Source organism: Natator depressus, chromosome 21, assembly GCF_965152275.1.
Source record: "Natator depressus isolate rNatDep1 chromosome 21, rNatDep2.hap1, whole genome shotgun sequence".
Lineage (NCBI taxonomy): Eukaryota > Metazoa > Chordata > Testudines > Cheloniidae > Natator > Natator depressus.
In genome coordinates, this window is record NC_134254.1 from 7,903,873 (window position 1) to 7,922,360 (window position 18,488).

General features: G+C 50.8%; 1 protein-coding gene across 9 annotated transcripts in view; it reads left to right on the top strand.

Annotated features, from left to right (window-relative positions):
- The window catches only part of PLEKHA6 (pleckstrin homology domain containing A6), a 129,724-nt gene that overhangs the window by 66,043 nt on the left and 45,193 nt on the right, over positions 1-18,488 (top strand). For 3 of the 9 annotated variants that reach the window (XM_074936393.1, XM_074936398.1, XM_074936395.1), the window contains exon 1: positions 11,321-11,721. The exons of 4 other annotated variants lie outside the window; for them this stretch is intronic. In XM_074936393.1, coding sequence (XP_074792494.1) covers positions 11,690-11,721 — 32 coding nt within the window. In that variant the 5' untranslated portion in view covers positions 11,321-11,689. Of the gene's footprint in view, positions 1-11,319; positions 11,722-18,488 lie in introns of those variants that run through there. 2 more of the 9 variants (XM_074936394.1, XM_074936400.1) reach the window with 2 other exon arrangements.

An 18,488-nucleotide genomic window follows, 5' to 3' on the forward strand; every position in this document is an offset into this window, starting at 1 on the left:
CCAGATCTTCACCGGCCACAAGTGGGCAGCAGCTTTTGGATTTTCATTTGCTGTACCTGCAGCGAAGAACTCACCTAGCATTCTGCATTGGCTGTCCTTGCAGGTCTCCCATCCACAGACTGAACCAACCTGACATACATTTAATTAGCTGAGGCAATCTGACAGCACTAGCCTACAGTGCTGTGGTGCCAAAGCATGCAAGGAATTAGTAGCTGTTCGGGGCAGCTAGTAGTTACATCAGGAAGCGTGAGCTATGGCTACCCTGCATTTAGAGCCCAGGTGTCCTTACTCACTTTCCACAATGGGGGGTAACAATACTTATCTCCCATTTTGATATGTGTGGCTGATTATTATTTGTATGGCAGCAGGGCTGGGGGGACCCAGTCCCAGATCCAAGGCAGGCGGTGCTAGGTGCTGTACAAACAACAAGTGGATGCCTAGTGTCACGTCCATGCTAAACCGTACCATTGTGGAGCGGCTTTTCAATCAGGACTTGGCAAGTGTGCTCAGAATTCAGCTTGATGCGCCACATCTCCGGTGAGGTGGGTTGGTTTGTTTTTTAACAAAACCCAGGACATCCAAGTGTCCGCTGCAGCCTGAGTGATGCTGGGTAGCAGGTGCCCGCATAGTCACGAGGTGACGGCCCGGTGCTGAGAAGGCAAGTTAGACCCAGGCTACTTCATTCAATTGCTGCCTTCCCCTCCGGTCCCAAACGCATTGCAGCAAATTGCTTCCTCAGCAGAAAGTGCTTCCAAAGGCTCCAGCAATGCCTTAATCGGAAGAGAGTGATATGGATTTGGGGGAGGGGGAGAGGTGAAGGAAGGGATAGGAAAACAAAGGAGGCGGCCAAGGACTGGTTTGGACTGCAGCCACGCCAGCCCCCTAGGTTTAGAGCAGCCTGGCTCCTTGCCCCAGAGCTGTGTCTAAGAACATATGCAAAATCTCTAGACAAATCATTTTATTTTTCGCTTTTGAAAAGGTTACGGCAAATTGTTGGCCAAATGTTGACTTTCCTCCAACGACAGCCTGGTTAATCCTCAGCCCCTGCTGACATGCGTGGTCCCTGCTGCCTCAAAGTGCTCGTACCCGTCGCTGTGCCTGCCGCTGAAATGCAGCTGTCTCTGGGGTGGGAGCGAGGAGGTAGCCCGTTCTGCATGAGCAACAGGGCTTTGGAGAGGGTGGGAAAGAGAGGGGAGGAGTAGCTTCCATCTGAAACAGCTGGGGTGGGGCGGGGCAGAATGGAAGCGTCTGAGTTTAGATTTGGTTGGGGTGCTGGAGCAGACAGGGTTGTGCTTTCATATAAACCTAGTGCAGATGCTGGTGGGATTTCATTGGAGCCCCCGGCTCCTCTCCAGCGAAAATGGAAGCAGGCTCTGGGGTGGGGATCTGTACTGTGGGCTCTGACAGGTGAGACAACTGGGGAAGGGGTGGATGTGTCGGGTTCCCCCTCCCTCACATCCCAGTTCCCACCTCCCTTTCCAGTCTGGCCTGGGTTGAGAGCTCAGCACGCAAACGGCTCAGTGCAGAGGGGAGGCCCAGGCTGGGCTGGATTTTTTTTTTTCCTCCCCTTTCATGAAGGCCCCACCAGTCTGACCATTACCTCAGGCCTGCAGGGATCCCAGATGCTCCAGCGAGGGCAGGGGCTCGGGGAGATGGTTTCCATTAGCCTGTGTATCCCACACATGGGGGTGTGTGTGTGTGTGAATCAGGGTGGTTAACCACATCAGTCCCGGCCAACAGTGAGGGATGTGGTGGCTGCATTTTGCTCTCGGTGCGACACCCGGGCGCATTCTCTCTTGGTGCATGAGCCCCAGAGAGACCGTACCCTAGGATGAAGTCTAGCCAGCTCTAGGGCTGAAGGCAAATGCACGAGGAAGCATCCCCTTGCATTGATCTGGAGGTGTGTACTAAATATATACCCTCCAATGCTAGAGCCAGTGTCTGGGATATCCAGTGGCCCCGCCCACCCCCCCCCACCTCGCATGCTTGGCACTCCCTGCCTGCCCAGTGCCCTCCACAGATTTCCAGTTTCCACCCAAAGGCTGGCAAGCAAACAGCGGTGGCAGTGCCAGTGCCACAAGCTGGTTTGCTGTGGCTCAGAACAGCTTGGGTGAGTCTTGCCCTGGGCCGGTGCCTGCGTATCGAAGGCGCTGCATCCCCGTGGATGGCAACACGGCTGGTGCCCGCTCTGTGATGTAACCAGCCAAAGTCAAGGAACCGATTGTGTAACGAAGGGGAAACCCCCTGCTGCAGCCCTGCGGGCATAGGCCTGTTGGACCTGAATCACTGTGTATTTTTAGCGGCGGTGGCTCACACGGGTGGCCCTCTCTCCGGCCAACCCCTTTGCAGGGAGAAATGGAAACTATCTCAAGCAAGGGAGTGGGGAGCTAGTGTCTGACGGGGTTTCACGGGGGTGGGGGAGAGGGTCATTCCACGCCACCATTGGGTGCGATCACCTCCTCTTCCAGGCCTTCTCTGCCTCCTTTGTAATGACACCTTGTCATGGTAATTGCATGTCGTCTTGTACATGGGGTTTGGGCGCTGCATTAGTCACGCTGAGGTTCATGTGTAAAGTAGGCAGAGTTAAATTCTGTACCTGAATTCCCCGTCGGGGTTTCAATAGGCCGGGGGGGGGGGGGGTTCTCTTCATTTCCTGTCCCAAGCTGGCTGCTGGGTATACAGTTTGGTTAACTGGCTAATCCCAGTATTCCTGGGAGATAGGTAAACAGCTGTCCTGTCTCAACCCAGATATGAGGCTGCATCTCAGTGATGGGGAAACGAACCCTCAGTCAGGCTTTCCAAAGTGGCCACTGGCTTTTCAGTTTGTGAGCGTGTGCACCTTGAGCCGCCTTAGCCGGATTTTCAGGGGTGCCGAGTGCCCACAGGAGGCAGAACCGGTGGCCACCGTTGAAAATGTTGGCTGCTATGAAGAGACCCACTTAAAAACCAGAGCCTGCAATGGCCTTGCATGCAGAGCCCCTGTGGCTTCAGAGACATGGGCATCCGGCTTAGGATCCTTCAGGTGAAAGATGTTGTAAGGTCATCATGAGCGTAGTCATTGGATAATCATTAGAGCGAGCTTCACCCCGCGGTCTCTGTCCCAGGAAGCCTGATTTTTGGGTTGGTTGCCTGTATATCCACAGGTGGGTGCCAGCCTTGTGATTTACTGTAACCTGTCCAAAATGAGAGCATTGGGGGTCACCCTGAAGGGTTACGTTTCCAGCAGGGCCCACACTGAGGCCATTGGCCGTGGCTCGGTGCACACCCCACCGTGCCCTGGGATGCAGATGCCCGCCAGGTCACTGCTGGGCAGTGTGTGTTCTGCCCATTAGGTTACAGAGATCTGACGGTTGCAGAGAAAGGAAGAGAAGCACAGAAGTGAGCCATGTGGCTGGTGCCCACCTCCCCTGCTTCCAGTGTATTTAAAGAGGAGCCTGAGTCACTTTGTAAACTGCGGGCAGCAGCTGCCAATTAGCCCGAGGCAGGTGAGGCTGGGGTGTGCTGGGGGGGCGGGGGCTGGCTGTGATTCAGCGAGGAAGGCAGGGGCACAGGTGACTGCACCCAGGCCTCGCTGGAAGCCAGTCCAGCTGCTTGCTGAGCCCTGGGGTATTGCATTGGCTGGCTCTGAGCCATAGCTTTGTTCAGAAGGCATCTGAACATGGCCACATGGAGGTGAGAGGGACACGGCAGAGCTCCTGCCAAGAATGGCCTGCTCACAAATTGCTTTGCCCTTAGGCCCTGCTTGTGGTTCACGTGGAGGGGGGAGGGAAGAATCAAAAAAATAAAATCAAGGAAAACAACAGTTTGCAGGAACTGGGGCGAGGCCCCGTGCCAAAGAAATGAAACCACGCCCCAGATGGCTGGTGGAGAGCTGGCCAGAGGGATGCGTGTAATGTTGATGCATCGACAACTGAGCCTATGAATATTGCATGGAGGGAAGATGAGACTGCCAGCGGGTACCCTGCTGCGTCTCTAGAGATCCGTGGCAGGATGCAGCCCAGGTGGTTGCGTCTGCTACCCTGGAGCTGACTTGCGTGCAGGGCAGTCCTTGCTCACGCTCACTGTGTGTGCTACCCTCACGTTGACCAGGGTGCAGTACAGTCCTTATCCACTGCTGCCTGGGCTCTGACTTGCGTGCAGCGTGACTCTCCGCCATTGCTTGGGAACTGTCTGTTCCGCCTGCCTGTATTCAAATATCCCCAGCCTTTGGCAGATTAACTCTTTCCCTGGGGTGAGACTAAAACCAGTGCCTGCTTGCCACAAGGGCAGGAAGGTGGAGGTGGGGGGGCGGGGGAATCATACCACCCGCTGCCCATTCATTGGTCACCGGTGGGGCTGGTAACTAATATTGCCAAGCAGATCTTGAATCGGTGGCTGACTAACACTGTGACTGACACCTTTATTAATGGTGATGGGGAGCATAAGGCACAGTATCTGAGTTAGGAACAATGCCACCTGAACAGAACACAAGCTGGTCAAATTAGACGCAGCTGGGGAAAACTTGAATGGAGACTCACAGGTAACCCTTTGCTCTGTTTAACTCCAGGTCTGATCCAGGGCTTGGCTTACAGGTACTTTAAATCCATCAGTGGCCTCCACTGATTGAAAAAGGACCCTGTAGTCGCCCTAGGGCTCTTCCATGTATCGTGAGACTAACGTCCTGTCCAATGTGCAGCGGCAGACAAAAAAGCGAACAGAATGTTGGGAATCATTAAGAAAGGGATAAATAAGAAGACAGAAAATATCATATTGCCTCTATGTAAATCCATGGTACGCCCGCATCTTAAATACTGCGTGCAGATGTGGTCTCCCATCTCAAAAAAGATATATTGGAATCAGAAAAGGGCAGCAAAAATAATAAGGGGTATGGAACGTCTTCCGTATGAGGAGAGATTAATAAGACTGGGACTTTTCAGCTAGGAAAAGAGACAACTAAGGGGGGATATGATACAGGTCTATAAAATCATGACTGCTGTGGGGAAAGTAAATAAGGAAGTGTTATTGACTCCTTCTCATAACACGAGAACTAGGGGCCACCAAATGAAATTAACAGGCAGCAGGTTTAAAACAAACAAAAGGAAGTATTTCTTTACACAATGCACAGTCAGTCTGTGGAACTGTTTGCCAGAGGATGTTGTGAAAGCCAAGACTATAAGAGGGTTCAAAAAAAGAACTAGATAAGTTCATGGAGGATAGGTCCATCAGTGGCTATTAGCCAGGATGGGCAGGAATAGTGTCCCCAGCCTCTGTTTGTCAGAAGCTGGAAATGGGTGAGAGGGGATGGATCACTGGATGATTCCCTGGTCTGTTCATTCCCTCTGGGGCACCTGGCCACTGCCAGAAGACAGGACACTGGGCTGGAGGGACCTTTGGTCTGACCCAGTAGGGCTGTTCTTACGTTAATGCCATCTCAGACATCTCATGAAGATACAAGTGGAGGATGAGTCTGAGGGTAGAGCTGGTCAAAATGTATCTGTGGAAACATAATTTCTTTGAAAAATGGTTGTGCAGAAAACTTTTTTTTTCATTTTCAATTAAATATTTGGATTTTTTTGAGGAAAAACAAATTTGAATATTCAGTTAAAAATAGTCAGTTTTCAAAAACTGGGGGGGGGAAAACCATGGGAAATTTGAATAAAAATGAAATATGTTCAAAATTCCCCATGGAAAAAGAATTTGCACTTTTCTGGCAGCTGTAGTAGGAAGCCTGGGTAGGGCCACCCCTTCCTGCTGAACTTCCTTTTTAGGGCATTTGTACACTAAAGTTAGAGGTGCTGACATATGGAACTGCACTGAGCTGATCTTGTGTGCAGGACTCCGGGTGCATGCATGCGTACGTACCCCCACGTGTTGGTTTTAATGACCCTGAAACGGACTGGGTTGCATATAGAGAGCACAGCTAGACCCACTCGTCGCCGAGTAGTTCAGGCCTGGATCTAGATCTGAAACTTCCCAAGGTTTGGGAGAGCTTGAATCCAGGCTGCTGTCTCTGACCCGTTTCCAGAGATCCACCACATATTTCCACAAAGCTGCTGGAAGCACGTCTGCTCTTGTTCTGTCCATCACAAACCGGAGATGGAGGGGGCAGACTGGACACCGAAGGGGGATGCCTGTTCGTCACACCATTGCCAATGTGTTAGCACTGACTTAGGGTACAAGGCCATGCATGGATGTTTGTTCCTAAATTCCAGCTCCACTGCAGAAACTTCCTTTTATCTTGTGCTGAGGTTCTTTGTTCTTAGGGTTAAGCTCTTCTCCACTGCTGTTGACACAGTTCCAGCCGCCATGGCCTTAGGCTGACTCTGTTTATGGAGGTTACCCTGCACAGAGGGGGGATATTTCTCAACAGTTTTGCACGGAGGGGATTTTTATGAAGGCCTGTGTGGTGCATAGAAGGGATACTTATGTAGGGGGTAATACACCAGTGAAGGGTTGTCATTGATTTGCAGCTAAGGAGATGATGATGTTGGGAAGTCGCCATAGTAAGTTTACCTTGGTCTACAAGAACATAAGAACAGCCATAGTGGGTCAGACCAAAGGTTCATCTAGCCCTGTATCCTGTCTTCCGACAGTGGCCAATGGCAGGTGCCCCAAAGGGAACGAACGGGTAATCATCAAGTGATCCATCCCCTGTTGCTCATTCCCAGCTTTTGGCAAACAGAGGCTAGGGACACCATCCTTGTCCATCCTGACTAATAGCCAGAGGCAGAGACAGAGATGAGTCACCAGAGGCAGAGATGAGTTGAAAAGAAATCAGGAAAGCTGAGACCTAATATACCTCCCCTCCTCTCACTGGGCAGTTGTGTAAACGCACTAGAGAGTGAGCAGAGCGTCTCCCTGGGCAGAGCTGAGCAGTGCACCTCATTATCTGTAGGCGGTGTTCCTGAGTGCCGGGGCAGTGTGTTTTGAAAGTACCATGGCTTGCGTCAGCCAGTCAGCAGGGACTGTGCACTCCCAGCTGTGGGTGGGATCATGATAAGGATGTTATGGTTATTAACGAAAACGGGTGGCGCTCCAAGGAGTGTAAGCTTCCGGCGATCCACTGTGTACTCAGCTCTGTCAAATGATCATTAAATACACAATGCTGCTGCCCACTGAAACTGACTAGGAAAGTAACCGTTCTGGTTTTACTGCCCAGGCTGGGTGACGCATAGGAGATAAACTGCACCCTTGGCATCTGTTGGGTGAGACCCTGGTAGATTTCACAATCTAAAGAGGGTGGGCCCAGGTCACTAGTGGATGGGGGACTTTGAGGGGGATGGCATCAGTGACTGAGCAGTGGGGCACGCTTCACCCTGGCCTAGTATAGATTCCACCGTGCTTTGTTGTCAGGCTTAACCTTAAAAATAAGACCCTTAACACCAAAGCCTAAGCAGAGCTGTTTTAGTGATGATGACAGGCGGTTTGTCCTGCTGCACTGGGTCCATGTTTCTCCTGGTTGGTTTCTCTCTCTCACACCCCCCAGAGGTGGCTGCATTTCAGAGGTGCTGATACACTTTTCAGAGCAGGGAATGCATCTCGGGTGAAAGGCGCTGTGTACCGTAAGTGTAAGATGGTTCTAGTCTGTTCAGAGCAGGATGGCCTTGTGGGCTGGGACTCGGGAGAGCTGGGTCCAATCTGTGTGACCTTGAGCAAGTCACTTAATTTCTCTGTGCCTCACTTCTCCCTCCCCCTTCTATAAAATTAGGGTAATAATATTTCCTTTCTCCCATCTTTTGTCTTATCTATTTTGACTCTCAGCTGTTGGGGCGGAGGCTCTCACTACAGTAGAACCTCAGAGTTACGAACACCTCAGGAATGGAGGTTATTCATAACTCAGAACAAAATGTTATCATTGTTCTTTCAGAGTTTACAACTGAACATTGACTTAATACAGCTCCGGAACTTTAATCTGCAGAAGAAAAATGCTGCTTTTAACCATCTTAATTTAAATGAAACAAACCCAGAAACAGTTTCCTTACCTTGTCAAATCTTTTTTCTAACTTTCCCTTTATTTTTAGTAGTTTAACACAGTACTGTACTATATTTGGGGGCTTTTTTGGTCTCTGCTGCCTGATTGTGTACTTCCGGTTCCAAATGAGGTGTGTGGTTGACCCGTGAGTTCGTAACTCTGGTGTTCGTAACTCTGAGGTTCTGCTGTATATGTATATATACCGCCTAGCACAATGGGGCCTCGATCTTCTGTGGGGGGTCTTGGTGCTCCTGTGATACAACAAATTATAACTGGAGAAGTAAAATACAAGAGACATTTATGGGCCTGTGAAACTGGCTAATTATCAGGATGTTCCAGAGGCGAGCGGCATTGATTAGGAAACAGACAACTGCTTTGTGGGGGACACCTCCCCTTGTCCCAGGCCACAAAGCAGATGGGGGGATATGCGTATCACATGTGTGGGGAGTTTTATAGGTACTCAGCTCTGTCCCTTATTGGCTTTGATTGATGGTGCTTATGCATGAAATGGCCGCTGCGTGTGATTTAGAGAAGGGGAGAGAATTGAGGAGCTAAGGACAGGCTGCCCCTCTCCTCCCAAAGCCTGGCATAAAACCAGGGAGGATGCAGAGGCAATAATTTCGACAGTGACCTCTGTGGCATTTCCTCCATTGCTGGCCCAGCTGCCAAGCACTGGTGGTTAACCTGACACTCGGGTCCCTGCTGCTGGGGAGGCGAGAGGCTCTCCCTGTACCCGTTGCTGTGCCCCCAGCATTAGGGCAATCAGTGCAGCACCCTGATCTCACCCAGAATTTCCTCCCCCAGGGAATTGTTACTCCCCGCTTTCTATCCCCCACCCTCTCAAATTCCCTTCCCACCTCACTGAGATGAGTAACTTAATCGGTACGTGCCTTGAATATCCAAACTTCTCCCACTGCTGCCATAAGCCAGAGGGATGCACTGGAGAGGGTGAGGCCAAGCGGCCTGAGCACAGGCAGAGGAGCCAGGCGTTCCCTAATTCTAATCCTGGCTCTGCCCCGACTCAGTGCGTGGCCTTGGGCAAATCATTCATTGGCTCCTTCTTCCCTGGGGATAACAACACAGCCCTGCTCTAAGCACTAGGCAGCATTTCCCCTGCCTAGCTCTGCTGGCACCACTCTCGGCAGGGCCCAGGGGAGGCGATATCTCCTGCGTCCAACTTATCTGGTAACTGCTGTGAGGAGAGGGGACAGCGCCTTCCTCGAGCACAGCTGGGTGATCTCAGTGCAGACACATTCAGGGCTCAGAGGAGCCTGTGTGGGGTTTCTGTGTTATGCATCCAGCCGTGAGTGGGGCTGAATCCCCGACGGAATTAACAAAGTTGGCTGCTGTCAGGATGAACTGGAGCTAGATGGTCAGTCTGATGATCAGTGACTAGAAGCATACGCCAGGAATTAAAAACTCTGTGACGAATGGGGCTGGGGCTCACGTGTGGGTGTTTTGGGGCCTGACCCTTCTCTCCACAGACTTCCAGGAGGTTACACCTGATTCATGCTAGGGATGGATAAGGAACCCACTGTGTGTTTGGAGCCCAGCTCATTTGTTTAGGATTAACTCCTCCGTGTGAGGGCCCCAGGCCCAGAATGAGCTGTCTCCAGCTAAAGTTCAGGGAACCCCTGTAACATGGAGTCACATTCAAGCACACATACATGTGTGGTGGTGGGGAGTCCGGTCAGATCACTCCACATCCCCTACCCCCATCTTAAAAGTTCCCCCTCAGGCTGCCACTCTCACTGCAGCCAAGGAGGGCAGGACACCTGTGTTGTCCAGAGGCAGCTCCTTGGAAGGAACAAATGTTGCTCCCTCCAGCTTGGAAGTGTCGGGAGCTGCACACCAGCAACCAGAGGCAGCAAATTAACTGATTCACACACAATGCTACACATCCGCATGTGTCCATAAGTGGTGTTCTTTCTATCAACTGTCTACACAGATGCAGCATATTATAGAGCAACAAGAGGGATAAGCATCCATCCTCCAGGCCTGCCTGTCCTCCCATTGGCCTGGGTCACGCAGCAGGCCTGACTAGATGATCATAATGGTCCCTTCTGGCCTGAGAGTCTTTGTCTCCCTGCCCAAGCGGTGGAGCGGGAAGCTTAGCATTGCCGCATGGGCTGTCGCCTGTCCCCTCGGGATGCTGGCTCGGTTTTAAGGGCTTCCGGGAAGTGATGGCCTTTTGGAATTACCCAGCGGAATGATGCGATGGCAGCAGAAGTGCCGATTCGTCGGCTACTCGTGACACCCTTTGGATAAGTCGCGCCTCCCCAGAGCTCTGCGGCGGTAGCGTGCCAAGGTGCTTGCAGCCCCGGGCTGGCTGTACTGCTGTGATCCTGGCAAGGGGGAGTGAATACTGTGTGATATAAGCCAGCTGGTATCCCAAGCTCTACTTCCTTGTTTGGAGGTTTCTTTTAAATGTCACTGCTTCATTCCCCCCGGCCCCCCTCCCCACCCCAGCTTCTAATGCTAACAATCGGGATGGACTGAAATGTGTTTTTTAAAGTGTTGGCCTCAGGGGGAGAGTGAGTTGCTGTGTCAGTGACGCCGCACCCGGCCTCCAGTGCTTTCCCCTTTAAATCTGGGGTTGCACAGGGCTTTATAAACCCTAACGACCCCGCTCTGTGAGCAAGGGAAGCATTCTTGCGATCTCGGTCCCAGCACCAGGAGAACCCAGCTTTTCCGCCTCTCAGCCCCCTGTGCTAGCTCTTACTCTAGAGGGCAGTCTGGTCAGGAATGGAACCCAGGAGTCCTGACTCTCAGGCCACACTCCCTTCCTAAAAGGAGACTGCTGGGCCTTCACCTAGGAAGAAGCAATAGTGACTAAGTGCGGGGAGGAATATAAGACCACACTAGAACTGTCTGAAGATGAGCGATTGTAAAAAAGAGCAGCAGGGGGTGGGCCCAGTTTAATAAATCCTGTGCCATGACCAAGGTTAGCAGTAAACATCTGCTCAGTGTGTCTGCAATTTACTCTGTTGACAGAGGTCGGTCTGTCGGTCGGTCGGTCGGTCTGTCTAATCACTCCCATCCCTGTAGCATGCTCCTTCCCTTGTTGAGCTGCAGATTTCTCCAGCGCGGGATAAGAATAATTCCCCGGGAGGGGTCAGAGTAGCCGAGTGTGTGTGTCTCAAGAAAACCCAGCACCCTCCGCTTTTCACCTTCAGCTTGGCAAAGAGCTGCTCCCTTATGCCCAAGTGGGTACGGCCAGGCTGCAGCATAAATCCTCCTCTGTCTGCACCTGCCGCATGAGTGTGTGGCAGTGTCTCTGCCCTTCACCTTTCTCTCCTTGGGGAACCGTGCTGGGGATCTATTTTTTTTTTCTTCTCACTCCATGCTCGGCATGCCTGCTAGCTGCTCCGACACGCGAGGCTGCAAGCGTCGTTCGCTTTGAATGATGAGCCTGGACGGGGCTAGAATAGACCCTGCTGCCTAGAGAGAACGGGTGCCTCTCTCCCCCCGCGTGTGCCTAGGAATAAAGGGGAGAGAGAAGGAGCGGGAAGCAAATGCAACCAGCGTGGAACTCAAGGGAATCGGACAAGTTGAAGATAAGGATGGAAAGCTTATTAGATCACCCACTCTGTCTCCCTGCCAGTGCAGGATCATCCCCCACGGTATATTGCCTAGTGCAATAGAAGAGCCACTGGAGTGGCAGGAAGACTTACCTGTCTCCCATGGGATGGTTGTAGCTGGGGATCCCTGCTGAGCTTGGCAAGGGGACCTGTCACGATGCTAAAGTTCCGGGCAGACCGTCGGGTCAGGTAGGGCTCACCTGGTGATAACAGCAGGGCTGGCGGGGGGAAGAGGAAGCAGGCCAGGAAGGCAGGCCCAGTTCATCGCCTATGGGGGGCTTTGTGTGTGTGTCTGTGTGTCATGAAGTGGATGAGGGAACTTCAGCTTGGTCAGTGATTGCTGCATTGCAGTGCTTCGGAGGAGATGCTTAACTCAGGAGTTTATACAGCCGGGTCAGGCAAGGCAGCTGCCAGGAGAGGAATTATTTAAGGAGGTTCTGAGGAAGTGACTTTGCTTTGGAGGGGGCCTGGGAAGCTGGAGGAGAGGGTGGTGGGTGGGATGGAAGGAGGCAGTTGAATGAGTGCCAGGAGGAGCTGCACGGAGCTACCAAGGATGGAAGCTGGGGTGGGGGAACTGTGCCCAAGGATAAAGAGAAACCTGCTGCCGGCTGGCAGAATGAATGAACCTCTGACCAAAAGCTGCAGGCAGGCTAAGAACCGTATGGTTGAGCCCCGTCCACAGACGCTAATTCCGGCAGCACCGGGAACGTCAGCTTTGCGAAGGGGGCCCTCCAGGATCCCAGCTCCTGGGTGCAGAAACGCTTGCTCTAGCAAAAGGTGCTTCCCTTTGAATGGACATTCCCTGCAAGCCAGAGTGGGGCAGAGGGGAGTTTTCTCGCCTGCCTATGTAATGCCATTGTGATCCTTCTAAAGTCACTGGTGTTTATGAGATTATTTTTAAAACCAGGTGCAACCCAGAGCAACCAAAACACAGCCCCCCTCCCCCGCCCATCATATCTAGTTAGAAAAGTAGCAGTAAGGAAGTGGGGTTATTTAATGGTGTCAATTTCTTTGTTAAATCAGCTTCCTTATTTATAAAAATAATAATACGGCTGGCCCAGTTTGGAGAATGAGATTTCCCCCCTCTTTCACCTGGGGCGCATGCTAACAAAAGCCCTTTAAGCTAACCGAGGAGGGAAGAAAGCAACTGAAAGAGAAATAGTATTGGCCAAGGGTACTGGAGTTTGGGCAGTAATGGTGCTAATTAGGAAGCCCTCCTTTTAGCAGGATTCCTACCAGCAAACATTTAATATCCTCTAACCCTGGCCTTATCTCAGACATTAAGGTGAAACTTGCAAGTGGCTGGGTGGAGGGATGAGCGGTCGTGGTAGCTATTTTTCTTGCTCCAACTTTCACTGTTCTGCTGACTCTATGCAGAGTCTGGCTGTTTGCATGGAGACATCATCGGTGGGCATTCAGTGCACAGTGGCCTGGTGCCCGGCTGTGCTGCATGTCAGTGCTCAGATGCTGTGATGCTGGGGGGCCACGTTATATGCAGACAGCCGTGTGCAGGTAGCCGGTGTCTTCCTAGGACGATGGGAGCTGGAGGGGAGGTAATTTATATTGCAGCCATTCTCTGTGCCCTTGAAGAACATTGCAAACAGCCATTGAACAGGATCAAGCAAAGCTGGTACTGAACTGGTATTCGTGCCTTAACCTTGACTTCTAACTCACCAAAGTGAGGAGAGATCCAGGGTTGTAACACAGACTGCACCTGAAACCTGCTCATCACTGGGGTTCTCCAACCTGGCAGTCAAGGGCCTGACTCAAAAGCCAGCGAAGTCCTTGGGGAAAATTCCCCTTGATTTTAGTGAGCGGCAAATCAGGCCCACTAACTGAATGTGTGGAAGGTGGTTTTTCATCCTGTCTCTACTGGAATGAGGAGGAGCTTGCGGGCTGAGTCATCCTCCACTGCTTTGGACCTCCCGCAACCATCCACACCTGAGTGGAGTATAAAATGCTGCTGTTTTCAATCAGTCGCAACTTGGAGTTTGTCCGCACGTGGGAGTTGCACTGGATTAAATGAAAGTGTGATGTTAAACTGGTGCAAATTTGTGTGTGGATATTCCTCATATTGGTTTAAATCTGGCTTATGTTGGTTTAGCTGATGTAAGGTACAAGCTAAATCACTATAAACCAGGTTTAAACCAAGTTGAGCATCTACATGCAAAGTTGCCCTGGTTTATCTAAACAGCTTTAGCTAAATGGGTACAACTTTGTATAGACCAGGTTTTGTATTCACTGTACACAGGTGCAAATGGTTACAAAGGTATGAGGCAGAGAGGACTCAGACCCTGGCTGGCTCCATCCATACTAGGAAATTAGGGACCCATAACTCTTGACCAGTGGAAACTGTACTGGGCATTTAGGGTTAGACACCACAGTGGTAAAAGCGCCTGAGTTCTGTCTACATTAGGGTCCAATGGTTAGGGCATTAGCCTAGGATTTAGCCACTGCTCTGACACAGAATCTGTGAGTGACCTTGGACAAGTCACTTAGTCTCTCTCGCTCTGTGCCTCAGTTTCCCATCTGTACAATGGGGATGATAGCCCTGCCCGACCTCCCAGGGGTGTAGGGAGGATGCATACATTAAAGATTGTGAGGTGCTCAGATAGTACGGTAATGGGGTGGGGGGATAAAATTATTTGTGTCTACAGGAGAGCCTAGGGTCCCTGGTCATGGCGCAGGCTGCCATTGTGCTGGGTGCTGTACAAACACAGAGCAAAGAGACGTCTCTGCCCCCAGTGAGCGTACAGTCTAAGTACCTTAGCTAAATAGATTACTACCACCCTTGGAGCTGCACCTCTGGTGGCTGGTTTTCCTCGCATACGCAGGGCCCCTGGCACTAGTGCTGCCTGCGTTTTGATAACATCACAGGGCAATTAGCCAGTTTAAAGCGTTTTTCATAGAATAGAATATCAGGGTTGGAAGGGACCTCAGGAGGTCATCTAGTCCAACCCCCGGCTCAAAGCAGGACCAATCCCCAACTAAATCATCCCAGCCAGGGCTTTGTCAAGCCTGACCTTAAAAACTTCTAAGGAAGGAGATTTCACCACCTGCCTAGGTAACGCATTTCAGTGTTTCACCACCCTCCTAGTGAAATAGTGTTTCCTAATGTCCAACCTAAACCTCCCCCACTGCAACTTGAGACCATTACTCCTTGTCCTGTCATCCGCTACCACTGAGAATAGTCTAGATCCATCCTCTTTGGAACCCCCTTTCAGGTAGTTGAAAGCAGCTATCAAATCCCCCCTCATTCTTCTCTCCCGCAGACTAAACAATCCCAGTTCCCTCAGCCTCCCCTCATAAGTCATGTGTTCCAGTCCCCTAATCATTTTTGTTGCCCTCCGCTGGACTCTCTCCAATTTTTCCACATCCTTCTTGTAGTGTGGGGCCCAAAACTGGACACAGTACTCCAGATGAGGCCTCACCAATGTCGAATAGAGGGGAACAATCATGTCCCTCAATCTGCTGGCAATGCCCCTACTTATACATCCCAAAATGCCATTGGCCTTCTTGGCAACAAGGGCACACTGTTGACTTATATCCAGCTTCTCGTCCACTGTAACCCCTAGGTCCTTTTCTGCAGAGCTGCTGCCGAGCCATTCGGTCCCTAGTCTGTAGCGGTGCATGGGATTCTTCCGTCCTAAGTGCAGGACTCTGCACTTGTCCTTGTTGAACCTCATCAGATTTCTTTTGGCCCAATCCTCTAATTTGTTTAGGTCCCTCTGATTTTGGATATATGCTAGTGGTTTGGGGGCTTTGCCGAAACCGCCGGGTTTTCTGCTCCTTAATTTGTTGACTTTGAGTTTTGCTCACGTAACCGCACTTGGCAGTGGTCGCGTTTTCACTTTGTAAATGCTTTAATTTAAATTAACGGCTAGATTTTCTTACCCACTGAAAGCAATGTCTGAACAGGCCCACAATCAAATCAGTTATCTGGCCTGCAGGAAACAGGGAGCAAAGCTTTGGAAATGGAACTGGGGCCCCGCCGGAACGCTGGGTCTGCTGAGCAAATTCTGATTCAAACGTTGCAAGTCAGCCCCGCCCAGAACCGCTGAACTTGAAAGTCGCGCCCTTTTTAGGGGTGTTAGGAACCGAATACAATTCTGTAATCTGCTCTGTTTTTATGCTGATATAATTGTCTGGATGGGGTGGTTTACCGAAATAGCTCTACCAGTTCAACCCATAATGTGGACACAGTTATACCTGTAAAAAGGTGCTTTATATCAGTACAACGTATTCCCCTTCCTGTACAGGAATAAGCTCTAAGATTTTATAGCAGTGTAACTGTACTAGGGAGGTTAGATTGTTTTAACTACACTGGTATAGTTAATCTGGTACATCTTTTGTGGTTTTAATTCAGGGCTCAATCCAACCACCATTAAAGTCAGTGAAAGGCTTCCATTGACTCTGAGAGTAGGATCAGGCCATTGGTTTCCTTGGGGCTGCTTAAGGCACAAGGTTCTACTCACACGCATGGCAGAATCGAGCTCTTAGTGACACAATGCCATCTCTAATTATAAACAGACTTCCCACGTGCAGTCTAATCTCACTAATTTGCACTTAGGAGGGGTGCAGGGCCATTACTATTGTGAATGACTCTTTTCCGAATAAAGGGGTAAGTGAAAAAACAGCAGGCCAAGTGGAGTTACACCAGCGTTGAGTTTTCCCCACTTACAGCCAGCGTGTCGGAGAACATTACCGCGCTAATTTAGTTGGACAGCAGTAGTTTAGTCTTATGTTAATAACTCATCATGTCACAGTCGGTGTCCTGTGATATGTCCTGTAAAGCTAATAAGGTCTCAGCAATCAGAGACCTCCCCTCGGCTCTCCATTCCACAAGCTCTGCTGGGAAGTGCAGATGAAATTTGTTGTGCAAATTATGCAGCGTGTGGATTAGCAAAGGGAGAATCTGCTGCAATTTGCCATTCATTAAGTGTTGCAAATCCATCAGCTTTTGCAAGTGGCTCTTCGTGCCCTGTTGTGGCTACCAGGCTGTTGGATGAAGTCATGTGGCTTGTGCTGCTTTGGAGCCCTCTGCCGGCATCTGCACATGATCTGGGGTCCTACCTCCACTCAGATCCTTCGTGAAAGAGCGGATCTGTTCTTAACGTCTGTGAGCAGCGTGTAGAAGGGGGACAATGGTAAACAGATGTTTGCTCTGGTGTTATTGTGCCCGTTTTCTGCCCTAGTTGCAAGCTGGCATCTCATCTGCTTCCCCCTGCAGCCAAAGCCAGTAGCCACAGCCCGCTCCTTTAAATCGCACTTGCAGAACTCCCCCAGGGGATTCAGACTGCTGCCATACCTGGGAAGACTGTGCCTATTGTCTGGAATGGAGAAATCCGATTTGTTCCTGCAAGTGTGGGTGCCAGTCACTGGCAGAGAATGTTCTCTCCTGGTCAGTCTCAGACAAAATGTGAGGCAGAGAGCCTTGTCTCAGTAGTGAAGCCCTATGCTCAGGGCTGTGGAAATCAGAGGGCTTGGGGACAAGATATGGGCCTGTGCATCCAGTAGTCACTGGTCCCACGGACTGGGTTTGACAACAGTTAGTTGGGAGCTGGTGTAGTCTAGTGGTTAGAGCAGAGAACAAGGAGCCAGGACTCCTGGATTTTATTCCCAGTTGCCGCAGACTGACTGTGGATTTAGTGCAGATGCTGATACCCTCACTCACGATCAGTAATGCTGTACTCCACATGTGGTCTGAGTCATTCCAATGCAACACTCAAGGAGGAAAGTCCTGTTCTGTGTGAGGGTGTCTGGATCTGACTCTTGCAGCGTGCAAATGAATTCAGATAAAGTCTGTAAGAGCTGCGGCAGCTCAGTCCCTCTGAAAATCAGTCCCTTTTAACCGCTCTGTGCCTCCATTTCTTGATCATAAAACGGGATGACTAATATCAACCCATCTCTGTAAGGAGCTTTGAGATCCAGGTCTGAAAAGTGCTGTGTGATAACAGCGCAGGGTGATTGCTACGGGTACTGACTGCCACGCCGATAGCGAGGATCTGGAGCAGATAAAGAACCACGGTAAAGCCAGGTCTTTCCAGGGGCTGACTGGCGATATCGGTGTGGCTTTGGGCATGTCACTCATTCTTTATTTACGAGTGCCTGCATAACCCTGTCCGTGCTGCATTATGTACATCGGTGCCTTGTAATAATGTACACCAATGGGCTTGCTGTTTCTTTGGCTGTTAGAACACGTGGCTCCATCACAAAGGAAAATTAATAGGGAGGAAACCCCCTGAAGACTGAGATGTAATAGGTTGTTTTAACAAGTGAATGCCATTAGGGGGCTATTCGTTAGCCCCGTCTATTGACACCTGTGAAAGCTTCTCTTCCAATACATGCCGCTCATCCAAATGGATGCTCCATAGGAAACAGCCTGTGGAATTCAAACATGGACTAGCTGGCAGTGAAGGAGCTAATGCTAGTCTGGTTTTGTGTGCCGGGTCTGTGCAAATGTGGCATACATGCTTCCATCCGTCTGGTCTTGTACCTGGGGAAGTGGACGTACTGTGGATACTGGCCTGAGGAGGATCTGCCCTTGTGGCATCATTGCTCAGTGGGAAGAGGAGAGGGAGAGCATTGTGCATGGATGAACTCCGTCTCCCGTCACCATATGTCGGCCAGGCCTACTGGCAGCTGCTAGGTGGGCTTTGCCATGTGTTTTTATCTCCACACTCTGCCCTGACCTTGTCTCTCTTCAGCCACAGAGATGTTCCAGCTGGTTTACCAAGCCTCCTGCGTACAATCCCACCTTGTCTTAAAGTAGTAGTCACCTCTTATTGGCATACACCTAGGGCGGAGTTGAAATTACAACCACAAAGCCCAAGAATTTAGGGCTGAAAAGGGCGCATGACTGGGACTACCACGGCTTGTGTTCTGTCCAGCTTGTGGGGCAGACAGATTCTTCTGTCCCTAATAAATAGCTGGGCTGAAAGATGGGAGGGGGCAGT